Raw genomic sequence first — 12,294 nt, 5'->3', positions numbered from 1 at the left:
TCCAAAGCAGGGTGCAATAGCTGCTGCCCAAAACATTGGTCTTAAGGAAAGGTCACTTGAGTTACTGGCTGTTATAGTATCATATGTGAACCCCCCCAGCATAAATATACCTAGCAGGTCAAATTATAGATAAATGTTTCAAAATGCTATATAAAGCCCAACAGTGGTTCTTAACGAACTCAGATCAAGGGGATTATCCATTAGTAGTTTTAAAAGAACCTGCTGTGCTTTAGCAAGGTAGAATATAGAGTTCTACCCTGTGAAGCCTGACCTTGCACAGTAGTAGGAGTAGAATATCTATTCAAAGCCATCACTGTAATGTTTTCTATGTACAGTAGTATTCTCTTGTATGCTGACAGTTCGATTAAAATTCACAGAGAGCTGAGGGACTCATGCTGAAGCAAAGAGCTTTCAATTCTGAAGCTCTGCGGTAAATTACTTCTCCAACTGCGCAACCATACTTACATCAATATCCTCTTGGGTAAAACTTTCTGGATCTTCTCCCATCATGTTAGCTAAATGTCTCTTTCCTATGTTGAATTCTTCAATCTGTTTTTTAATAAAAGATTCTGTATATTGTTTAGGTCCTGGAGGAGCACTACTTGTCTTCTGCGATGCTGAAGTGCTAATGCAGATTAGCCTTACCATCTAAGAGGAGAAAGCACAATAAAGCTTTTAAAAACAGAATCATTCATTATCGTCTGAAGATACATGATATAACAATTGGGCTGAAGTTAAACAAACCTTGGCTTCATTAGTATCTGTATGAGACTTTATCTGAGTCTTTATATATCACTCTGATTTGATGACAAAATATTAAATAAAATAAAAACATTGTGCACACGTATGCACACCACTGCGCCTCACCTTCATATAAGGAAAATATGTTACAGTTCAATCACAGGCAGCCATTGTGGAGACAAAGGATCACAAGTAATATTTGGGACGGTTGAGGGAGATAAAGTTTTGAAAAGATTTTTTTTTAAGCTTCATGTCTTTTTTAAACTACATATTTTGTCTTTTATCTGAAAATCAGATAACTTAGTGTTTACCATATCTAGATTGCAAAAATCTAGATAGTCACTACATGGCCTAAAAGAGATGCAGAACACCTTTGCTCGTTGCTGCTATTTAATAGTAATCCGGATTTTTGCAACCCAAACAAGGCTACATTTTTTTCTCCTGTCATTGGGGACACAGGAACTTCCAACAGCCACAAAACGTGTTTTGGAAGCTCTACGTTGTCCATCCAAGGTCTAGACCAGGGGTCTGCAACCTTAAACACTCAAAGAGCCATTTGGACCCGTTTCCCACAGAAAACACCAGGAGCCACAAAATCTGGACGGGTGTGGCCAACTCAACGTCATTCACTCCCACCCAGTCATATGACTGTCTGTCTATCTCCGTCTGTGTCTCTTTGTCTCTCTCTCTCTTTCCCTCCCCCTCTCTTGCTCTCTATCTATTTCTATCAATCTCTCTCTTTTCCTCAGTCTCCCCTCTCTCTTTCTCTTTCTTTCTCTTTCTCTCTCCCTCTCTCTCTCTCTCTCCCTCCCCCCATGTCTCTGTGTCTCTTTCTTTCTTTCTTTCTCTCTCCCCCTCTCCACTCCCACCCCACACACCCAATAACTGTAAGGAAATTCAGTCATGGTCTCTCTGTCTCTGGAAAGATACAAAAATAAACCTTGCATTGCAAAAGGAGTGACTTTCAGGAGTGGCTACATCACAGCACCATGAGGTTGCCACCTTAGATCGCTGCACGTACTTCAGAGAAGCATCATCCCAAGCAGCAGCACACTCACACAGGAATGCATACGCATCCTGCAACTCAGTCCAAAGTGGCCACAAAATATAGTCCCCGGGCGCCCCTGAAGATGCTTGGCAGGCAAAGTATGGGACAACCCCCAATCAACAAGGCAGCGTCCACTAAATCCTTGCAAAACTGGGCAAAGGCAGAGAGAGGGGAGCAGATGGAGATAAATCGAGCTGAATCTGACTCTCTCTCTGTGCCTCTCTCTCTCACTGCCCGACTGCAGCAGGAAACGGTGGGCGGTTACTTCCGGCCTTGGTTGGTGCTGGATGTGCAACCTGCTCTATGTCCAAAGACACTGGCCCGTCCCGCACTGCCAGTGTCTTTGCCCCACATACACTTTGTGATATTTTGATTGTTATTAATACAATAAAAAGCAGCCAATGCTGCTGCTGTTGCCAGGAGTCAGTAGGGAGGGTCACGTGGCTCTGCGTCATAATGGGCTCCAGGAGGAGGAGAGAATGTCGTCTCCCCCATTGTGAAGCACGCTAACTTTCACTGTGCCGTGCATGGCAGGCATGCCATGGAGGCAGCAACAGCAGCAGTGTTGGGAGCTGCAGCAGAGGACTGAAAGAGCCGCATGCAGCTCCAGAGCCACACGTTGCTGACACCCAGTCTAGACCAAAGAAATTTTACTTTAACTGACTTGGGCAGCTTGTAAATCAAATAAACAAATACCCAAATCCACACATGAGCAATGCTTTTTATTGTATTAATAACAATAAAAATATCACAAAGTATATGTGGGGCGAAATTCATCTAACAACTGCCTTGCTTAACAATGGAAAATTTGAGCTCAATGGTGGTCATAAGTCAAAGACATGCCAATTGCCAAGTGCCTGAATTTTGACCCTGTGGCCATGGGGATGCTGCCTTGGTGGACCGGTTGTAAGTCATTTTTCAGTTTTGTTGTAACTTCAAACAATCACTAAACATATAGTTATCTTCCCTCACTATAATACCTCTTAAAACAAGCTATTCAGAAGAGAATCTGTTTGTACCTTCCCCATATAAATGTGTAGATGAGAATGCTAGGAAGTTATTTTATTTTTGTGGACAAGGTTGGGTGAAAATATTCTTTGCTAATAAAAATCAACTACACTGAGTGTTGCAAAATCAGCATGCATATTTAAAAGACACTCCAAGAACTGGCTGATTTGGACTTGCTCAAGACAAAAATGAAAACATTTTTTCTCCATGCTTGGTTCCTTATTATTCCTTGTTATATATTGTTATTTAATATTATTATTATTAAAACAATAGTAGTTTGAATTAATTTAACATCATTAACCAGATCAGAGTCCATTGGAAACGGTAGATAGATCTGGAAGGCCTTAATATCTGAGAAAAGTCAGCATGAACACAGCTACTTAAAAAAAAGTGCTGCATAACATGTAGAAGTAAAAAATAGCTGTGTTGGAAAAAAAAAACTTGTAATCTAGCAATGCTTCCTTTGCTTGTTATCAGCTTTAAACACTTACTCATAATGTGTGTCCTGTAGCAAATCCTCATTAAGAAATTCATCTGGAAAGTTTTTCTGAAGCTAAACTGCACAAAACTCTGTATGAGTCAACAAATCTTCAAATAAAATAATCCAATTCATATTGTTCATATGAAAATATGCATTTTGATATTAAATATTAAGTATTTATGGACTTGAAATTATAGGAAACTAGTAGCAGAAACTAGTACTACTAGTAGTATATTTTACTACTTTTAATAGCAACTTTCTAACACAAGCCTACTACAAATAAATATGGTAGCAAGATTAATGATTGCTTGAAAAATACCTGGCATCTGCCTTGTAAATGAATTCTCATTAAGGGCTATTCTTTCCTAATAAACTTTGTGTTTGGAACAGATGTCACAGTGAAGCAAGTTACCATTTATTTTTGCAAACTGCCTGCCTCAAACACTAAGGCACAACACTTTTATGTGGTCCTACTGAAAATAACTAATAATCAGGCAAAGTGTACCTGTGAGAGTTTGATAAGTGCAGAGCAAGGAAGACTGTTCTGTGCACTGCTTCTAGAACACAGAAGCCTATGGGAGGGCAATAAGGGGTTTACTTAAGATTTTATTGTTGCTAAAAATCAAGATACTCAGGATGCCAAATGTCACCTCAACAGCTCAATCAATCACATATTTACTTTAATGAGCAGTTACGGACAGTTCTTGCACTGATTCTGCATTTCTTCTGAATTCAGGTATTATTTATTCTGAAAGAAGTTTAAAGGCAGACAATTTGTAAAACATTGTAATAAATACTTGATGCAAAAATTGTTTGTATCACTTTCCTTTCCTTTAACTTGTTGCTCTCCAGACATTTTGGAATATAACATTTTTACTGTGTTGGGCATTAGTTACTGTAGCTATACCAAAGCACCTAGACAGAAGGTCTAAAGAAAGATGAACAGTAGAACTGGTGTCAGAAGTTGCTAATTGCTTCTTTACAACATCAGATGAGGACTTTTGAGCATCTTTTTCTACAATTTACCATCTAGACCTAGAAAGGCCATTTTAAAATCCTGATTCAGAAGCTGAACAATTTATTCCGTCCCTCTTAAAACCCTTGTGCATCATAGCAAGTACACTTCCTGCTCAAAACAATGATTCTCAAAGGCAGTTATCTTCCAGCTTTTGTGGAAGATGGCAAGATATGGCTAGACAGATTTGTTTTTCTTTTACCAAGATAATCAGTGGGCAAGACAACTGTAATTTCAATCAAGCACTCTGCCAAAAGAACAGAAGCAGCACTGGCAAAGCAGTAATGGCTCAAGCTTGGCAAAGAGCCATCTTCATGCACTTCTTTATTTGTCCTGTGTTCGTATTAACAAAGCTTCTCAGCAGTCTAATTATTCTATAAACAGATTATTGAAGTTGTCTCCATGGAAAGAAACAAGTGAAGGAAGCCCGCAGAACTTGGGAGGATGGAATTTGGCTGCTATATCCAATAGACTAAGCTAAACAATTTAGAAAATATGCCCACTCAGCTGATACTTTCTGGATAGTACTGGACACATATCCATTTTATTTCTCTGCTCTGCAGAATTTTAAATATATCTTTTCCAATATAAATTAAATTGATTTTTATGAAGCAAACATAGAAGTAAAGTTGCTGTATTTGCTAAGTATCACTTTAGGGAAACATACGAGAGAAATTGATTTTAGTTCCTGAAGGATTGGGACTATGCTACATCCTAAAATTACATTAGGAGGCATCACACTTTACAACTGTATTGTTTAGCTGTGGAAATTGTGGTCCCACTTACCATTATTGACAATTACTTGTATTATATGACATTTCTTGCCAGTCAATATAGAGGCCATGTACATATTAACAAACAAAAGAAAGCAAAGGTAATCTGTTTATAGAATAATTAGACTGCTGAGAAGCTTTGTTAATATGAACACAGGACAAATAAAGAAGTTCAGTCATGTCTGACTCTAGGGGATGCTGTTCATCTCAGTTTCCTAGCCTAGGGAGCCAGTGTTCCCAAAGACACTTCCATGGTCATACACAGAAGCACAAGGAACACTGCTACCTTCCCTCAGAAGTGGTATCTATTTATCTATTTGCATTAGTGTGCTTTTGAACTGCTGGGTTGGCAGGAACTGGGGCAAGTAATCCTGTTACACAGCACTCGGGTCTCAAATTGCCAACCTCCCAGTCAACAAACCCAGAGTCTTAACCATCACTTTCCAGGGATATGTCCTCAAAATGTCACCTTTATTTTGTTATAAGCCCATGGCTAAGACAGTGTAAAGAATGCTTTAAGTGTTCCATCAAGAAAGAGTTATTTCTCATGTCAGCAAAAGACTTCCCATGTTTATAAGCTAGTGCACAGGGAGGAGGTGGACAAGGTTGGGGGCAGCAATCTGTTCAGATCCTATTGGTTCTTCAGGTCTGCTGTGAGATGATCCCCTTCTTTGGGTTGATCAGCTATTTTGATGGTTTGCAGTACTGTTTTATTTGTGAGGGAGACCAGTTGCTGCAGACACTTTTTTTGTATGTTGTGTGTATTTTCCATAAAGATAACATAACTGATTAATATAAAAGTGCTTGCTGCCTCAACCAATGAATGATGCAATTTTGAAACAACTAAGACACAGACACTGCACTTCATGACTTTTGCTCTAGAATAAGATTTCCATTATGCTATATAACGTAGTAGTCCAGGGATCCTTCCGTTTGTGTTAGGGATGGATGGTGGGAAGGAGGCTGGGAGAGTACAGAGACCCCCTCTGCTCTGGCAGCAAAGGAGACCAGAATCATGGCTTGCACAGCTACTTTATGCTCTGTATTTTGAAGAGAAGGATGAACTATCCCTCTACACATCGACAGCAAAACCATCTTCTCAACTTCCAGCATTTCATCAACACTTATCTAGTACCTTCACAGATCCAAATGACTGCTAGATGGCAAGCAAGGCATAAAAACTTTTTAAGTCTTTGCTGTTGAAATGAGTGCTGGATAGATCAATAAACATTTTGGAAAAAATGTGTGGATACAATTGATAGTCCACTAAGGTAAAGGTAAAGGTTTCCCTGCACATGCGTGCTAGTCATTTCCAGTTCTAGGGGCAGTGCTTATCTCCGTTTCAAAGCCAAAGAGCCAGCGCAGTCCAAAGACGTCTCCGTGGTCATGTGACTGGCATGACTAAACGCCAAAGGTGCACGGAGTGCTGTTACCTTCCCACCAAAGTGGTCCCAATTTTTCTACTTACGTTTTGTACATGCTTTCGAACAGCTAGATTGACAGAAACTGGGACAAGTAACAGGAGCTTACTCCATTACACAACGCTAGAGATTCGAACTGCTGAACTGCTGACCTTCTGATCGGCAAGCTCAGTGTCTTAGCCACTGAGCCACCGTGTCCCGACAGCCCACTACTCAACCTATTTCCCAAATGTTTGAAGACCCCAAATACACCTAAGTAGCAGCTATATCTGACCAACAGAAATGAGAGTGACCACAAGATTGTCATTATGACAATCTAACCTTTGCTGCCATCTAATGGTCAAAGGGCTAAAGGCAACAGGCCCTGTGGGAAAAGAAGTCAGAACAGAATGCTGAGGACTGCCTTGATCCCATATTCAGGGGCAGCAATTTGTTGCAGTTTTTCCAATGTTTGGCATTTGTGACTCGGAATTTCTGTGGGTTCTCAGAATTTGACAAAAAACTTGGTGCAAAACTGCTCTTCCGACTTTTATTTAAACAAAAGCATTTATTTTTATTTTCATGCAAATTCCTTTGCAGGATCATTTATAACTAATAATCTTGAATCTTGAAAAATATAGCACCAGTGTATAAGACTCACCAAGATTTCGAAGACCTAAGTAAGAAAAAAAGGTTTCTGCCCTCCCCTGCTACCAGGAGCATTCTGCAGGCCTCCCAAACACTCTGTGCACCCGATTTTTCACCTGTTTTTAAGAAAAATGGTTTTGGGAGGCCTGCAGAGTGCTCCTGGGGGCTGGGGGAGGGGAAAAACGACTTAGTTTTTGCAAAAATGATTTTTGCCCTCCCCAGTAGCACTTTGCAGTCCTCCCAAACCCTCTGCGCACCCTGTTTCTGCAAAAAACGGGCCCATTTTTCGCAAAAATGGGACAAGCGGAAAGAGACTTCAGGAGGCCAAAAATAACTGTATTCAGTGTATAAGACGCATCAACATTTCCACCCTTTGGGGTGGGGGAGTGTGTCTTATACTCCGAAAAATACAGTATATGGACTGCAAAGCAATAAACAGAGGTTCAAGCTTCGTATAGATTTACCTTAGGTAAGCCGTTATAAAACAATTCCTGGGCTATGTATCAAATGCTAAACTATATTTTCAATAAGATCAAGATTCCAATTCCTCCTTCTTCTATTCACAAGGTGTTAATGGGCTAAAAATCACCCTCTTTTAAGTGAGAGAGACAGTTCTAATTGTCTCTTCATCTGACAACAGACAACTGATTTCAGATTTTTTGTGAAAACTGTCTCTTAGTTTGTGCAAGTTTTCCTCTTTTTGAAAATAATTATATTAAATATATTTATAAATATAAATATACTGAAGCTTAAGTTACACCACTTTGTCTTGTTCTTCAGAATATCTTGATGGTATACTTTTTGTCTGTTAAGTTTGTCTGGAACCTGTTCTTTGTGCTTTCTTTTCATTTTCTGTATGTGTCCTTGTTTTCAGATCTTTGTGAAAGCTTATCTTTAACCCTGGCTTCATTTAATGTCCTTTTTTTCTTTTATAGAAATTCCTTGCAATTGTATATCAGTTATCATCATCTTTATAAACTCACTCACCCTGAGCTCCTTTATTATTTTTTCCTACCATTGGTTCCTACTTGTTATAATTCTGAATGTATTATCTATTTTTAAAATTCAATACACATTTGATTACATTCAACCTTTCCTTAGCATCAAGACCTGTAGCACTGCAAGGTCACTTTTCTCCAATATTCCTGCTACTTCCACTTTCTCAATTTAATTTGATTTACTGATTACTACTGTAAAGAATAGCTGAACCTTTTTGTGCCTTCAAGCTCCATTCCTTAAATCAGGAATACATCTTGGAAGAACAAACCTGGTACAATTTTTCTCCCTATAATTTTCATCACTACATTTTCATGCATCCTTGAAAGATCTAAAATTTGTTTTTGGAAGTTTCTCACTCATCTCTTTAGTTGAACAGGCAATGGTAGATACTACAATGTTACTTTTATTTATTCCTTCACTTATTTAATTCTGATAGTCTCTACAACATTGTCAAGTTCATGTACTTGGATTTCTGAGCAGGAATGAATTATTTTTAACATATTGAAGAAGTTCACCCTTTCTACTGCCACTATTCCTTTTGAACAAAGTGCTGTGCTGTGCTGAATTGCTGCAGGTAGTCCTCGATTTACAACAGTTCATTTAGTGACTGTTCAAAGTTACAATGGCACTGAAAAAAGTGACATGACCATTTTTCAGTTATGACCTTTGCAGCAATCCCCATATTCATGCAATTAAAATTCTGATGCCTGGCAACTGGTTCCAATGTGTGACCATTGTTGTGTCTCAAGGTCATGTGATCACCTTTTGCAATCTTCAACCAGGTTACTAACCTATCTAACTGCAGTCATTCACTTAACATCTGTGGCAAGAAAGATCTTAAAATGGAGCAAAACTCACTTAAATATTTCATTTAGCAGAAAGTTTGGGCTCAACTGTGGTCACAAATTGAGGACTACTGTATATTCCAGTCATAAGAGTCATCTCAATCAAGTTTCCACTGTGTTCTAAACCACATTTACTCTGGGTATGAAGATCTTAAATTGAAGTTGGCTATTTACCACATTTTGACCATTACAATATAATGTTGAATATAAATTGTATAACTTTATAAGCCAGTGAGGTTTTTTCCCCCCACAGAATGGTTTTAGAAGGCCGATTTCAACAATTTTACAATTCTTTGTGAAATTTTTTCATAACACATAACACAGAGGGCCTCTGGTGGCTCAACAGACTAATGCAGTCTGTTATTAACACAGTTGCTTGCAATTACTGCAAGTTCAAGTCCCACCAGGCCCAAGGTTGGCTCAGCCTTCCATCCTTTATAAGGTAGGTAAAATGAGGACCCAGATTGTTGGAGGCAATAAAAGTTGACTTTGTATATAATATACAAATGGATGAGACTATTGCTTAACACAATGTAAGCCACCCTGAGTCTTCGGAGAAGGGCGGGATATAAATTTAAATAATAATAATAATAATTTCTCACCCCATTCACTTTTCAAATTCAGTTTAAAACTGAAGGCTGGCCATATTTGCCCAAACACATTTTTTGTTGCCAGTCCTTCTCAACTGTTTTTATTCACTTATTCATTCATTCTATTCATATAGCTGCACATCTCAGTTTACATGACTCTGAACAGCTTATAACACATGCACACACAAATATAAAAAGTAATAAAAATAGAAATACATAACAGCAGGCATAAACTAAACTATTATTCACACAACCAGAAGACAGGCTGTAACTCATGCTTAGGGTCTCAGGTTCAGGCATAAAATCAAAATTTTAAGGCCTTACAAAAGGCCAGCAGGAATGGAATAATCTAAATCTCAGAGGAGAATGATGTTCCAAAGGTTTTAGAAAAGGCTCTCCTTCTGGGCCCACCAGCCAACAAATACCTGGAGCATGCCTTTCTGCCAGATAGGGTTGGATGGGTAGAGAGGGTCCTGTAAGTAATTTGGTCCTATGTATGTCATGATGGACTTTAAAAATAACAGCCACTTTGAATTTCACAATAGAAGTCAATGCAGCTTTCATAACAGTGATGCCACATGTGCCAAGAAACTGGCAAAGGGTCTGTAACTGCTTGCGCTTTAGGAGCCACCCAATTGTTTCAGTCACCTGCCATGAATTAGATTCTGCTTTTCTGCCTCCAAGCAAAAGTCTTCATGTTTCTCTTAATGCCTTAGATTTCGAACTCTACCGATTTTTTTTAACAACCCACATACATAGTCTCATCCCCAAACCCCCCAAAAGTCTCATCCCAAAACCCCCAAAACTTTAACCTAAGACTGTCTACTGTTGACCTCACCCCATTCCTAAGAGGTCAGTAAGGGGCATGCATAAGAGCAGCGGAGTGCCTACCGTCCCTGTCCTAATGTTCCCTTTAACTGTATTCATTTTATGTATTCAATTCATGCTTATACATATATATATATATATATTTGAATTTCTATCCCGCCCTTCTCCGAAGACTCAGGGCGGCTTACATTGTGTAAGGCAATAGTCTCATCCTATTTGTATATTTATATACAAAGTCAACTTATTGCCCCCCCAACAATCTGGGTCCTCATTTTATCTACCTTATAAAGGATGGAAGGCTGAGTCAACCTTGGGCCTGGTGGGACTCGAGCCTGCAGTAATTGTAATTGCAGGCAGCTGTTTGTTAATAACAGGCTGCATTAGCAGCCTGAGTCACTTCCCAGCCCTACATATTATCTAATATGTACTCAACAAAATAAATAAATAAATAAATAAACGAACAAACAAACAAACAAACATACATGATGGAGCAGCAAAGAAATCTTGCAAGTATGCATCAGTCGCATTTATCTTCCCCAAAGTACATCATAATAATCTTCTATCATCCTTTCACAAACTCATATCTGTTTTGAACTGACATTGCAGGTACACATCTGAGATCCCCAGATGTGACATTTCTGCCTACAAATGATGGCCCCAAAACCAACAACCCCGCAGACATTAAATCAGGGCTCTCCAACCTTGGCAACTTTAAGCCTGGAGGACTTCAACTCCCAAAATCCCCCAGTCAGGAAAGCTGGCTTGAAGTCTTCCAGTCTTAAAGTTGCCAAGGTTGGAGACCCCTGCATTAAATGAATCCGAGACTGTGCTGGCTCCCGCGCATGCGGACAGCCTTATTCAGCCTTATTTGCCCCAGGAAGGTATTAAAATGGAGGCTTGGAGTTAGGTCCCGGCTTCGCTCTGGTGCACCGCCGCCCCGAGGTCAGACATTTGGGGTGGGGGGACTGAAGCCAAAGCAGCCCGAAGGAGGAGGACCCAGAGCTCAGGCATTGCGGCTGCACAGGAAAACAGCGCTACGCCGCCTTCGGTTCTAATGCACGCCACGGCTTAGCCCCGCCCCCGGACCTTACCTTCGACCCCACCGGCAGCTTTCTCGTTTTGACCGCCGTGCTCCAGCTGCGGCCCCCTGCCAACACGCGCCCAACCGCCGCGGTTGCCATGCTAGAAGAAGAAAAAAAACCCCGAGGGAGGGGGGAAGGGAAGAAAGAGGGAAAAGAAAGGACCTCCCCGCTTCCCTTGCTGCGTATAGCCTTCAAAGCGCACGCGCACGCGCGGCTCCAAAGTCATTTGATTTGCGGGTGGGATGAGGAAAATCGGAAGGACGGAGAGGACAAGGCAATCACGTGACGCACCTGCTACGTCACGCTTGGCTGGGTCTTCGCGCGCTCTTTAAAACGAGGGAATTCTAGCTTTGTGTGTGAGCGTTTGTATCATAGCCGCATTTCTTTCTTTCTTTCTTTCTTTCTTTCTTTCTTTCTTTCTCTTTCTTTTTCCTTCCTGCCTTCCTTTCTTTTTCTCCCCCTCTCCCCCTCCCTCTCTCAACAAAATGCCCCCTTCTTTCCTTTTAGGCTCTTTTCCTTTGTGTTTCACTTTTCAGGGTTTCTTTGCCAGAATCTCTGACCTTAGACGTCAAACCGACAAAAATATTTATGAGAATACCTCTCCCATGGAGGTTCATGGAGGATTAGAATAATTTTGCAACATCTATTTTTTTTTAACTTAGGCTTTTATTTATTTTGTTTTATTAAACTTTGAAAACATAATTAATACATATCTAATGATGATCTTCCTTGCATTTTCCCAGGGCAGGGTCTGCTTTTCAGATTAACAAATGCTATTTCATATGATTGACTGCAACATCTGGGTCCTAATGGGTGATCTTCATATCTGCATCAAT

The 12,294-nt window shown here is 40.0% G+C and overlaps 1 protein-coding gene across 1 annotated transcript in view; it reads right to left on the bottom strand.

Annotated features, from left to right (window-relative positions):
- The window catches only part of MRPS9 (mitochondrial ribosomal protein S9), a 41,503-nt gene extending 29,826 nt beyond the window's left edge, over positions 1–11,677 (bottom strand). Inside the window, exons 1-2 of the mRNA XM_058184545.1 lie at positions 11,468–11,677; positions 466–648 (exon numbers count right to left, since the gene is read on the bottom strand). Of these exons, the coding sequence (XP_058040528.1) occupies positions 466–648; positions 11,468–11,557 (273 nt within the window). The 5' untranslated portion in view covers positions 11,558–11,677. The remainder of the gene's footprint in view (positions 1–465; positions 649–11,467) is intronic.
- Positions 11,678–12,294: the final 617 nt, after the last annotated feature.

This window comes from Ahaetulla prasina, chromosome 5 (assembly GCF_028640845.1).
Source record: "Ahaetulla prasina isolate Xishuangbanna chromosome 5, ASM2864084v1, whole genome shotgun sequence".
Classification (NCBI taxonomy): domain Eukaryota; kingdom Metazoa; phylum Chordata; class Lepidosauria; order Squamata; family Colubridae; genus Ahaetulla; species Ahaetulla prasina.
The sequence above is the reverse complement of the archived record's forward strand: the minus strand, read 5'-3'. Positions and strand labels throughout refer to the sequence as shown.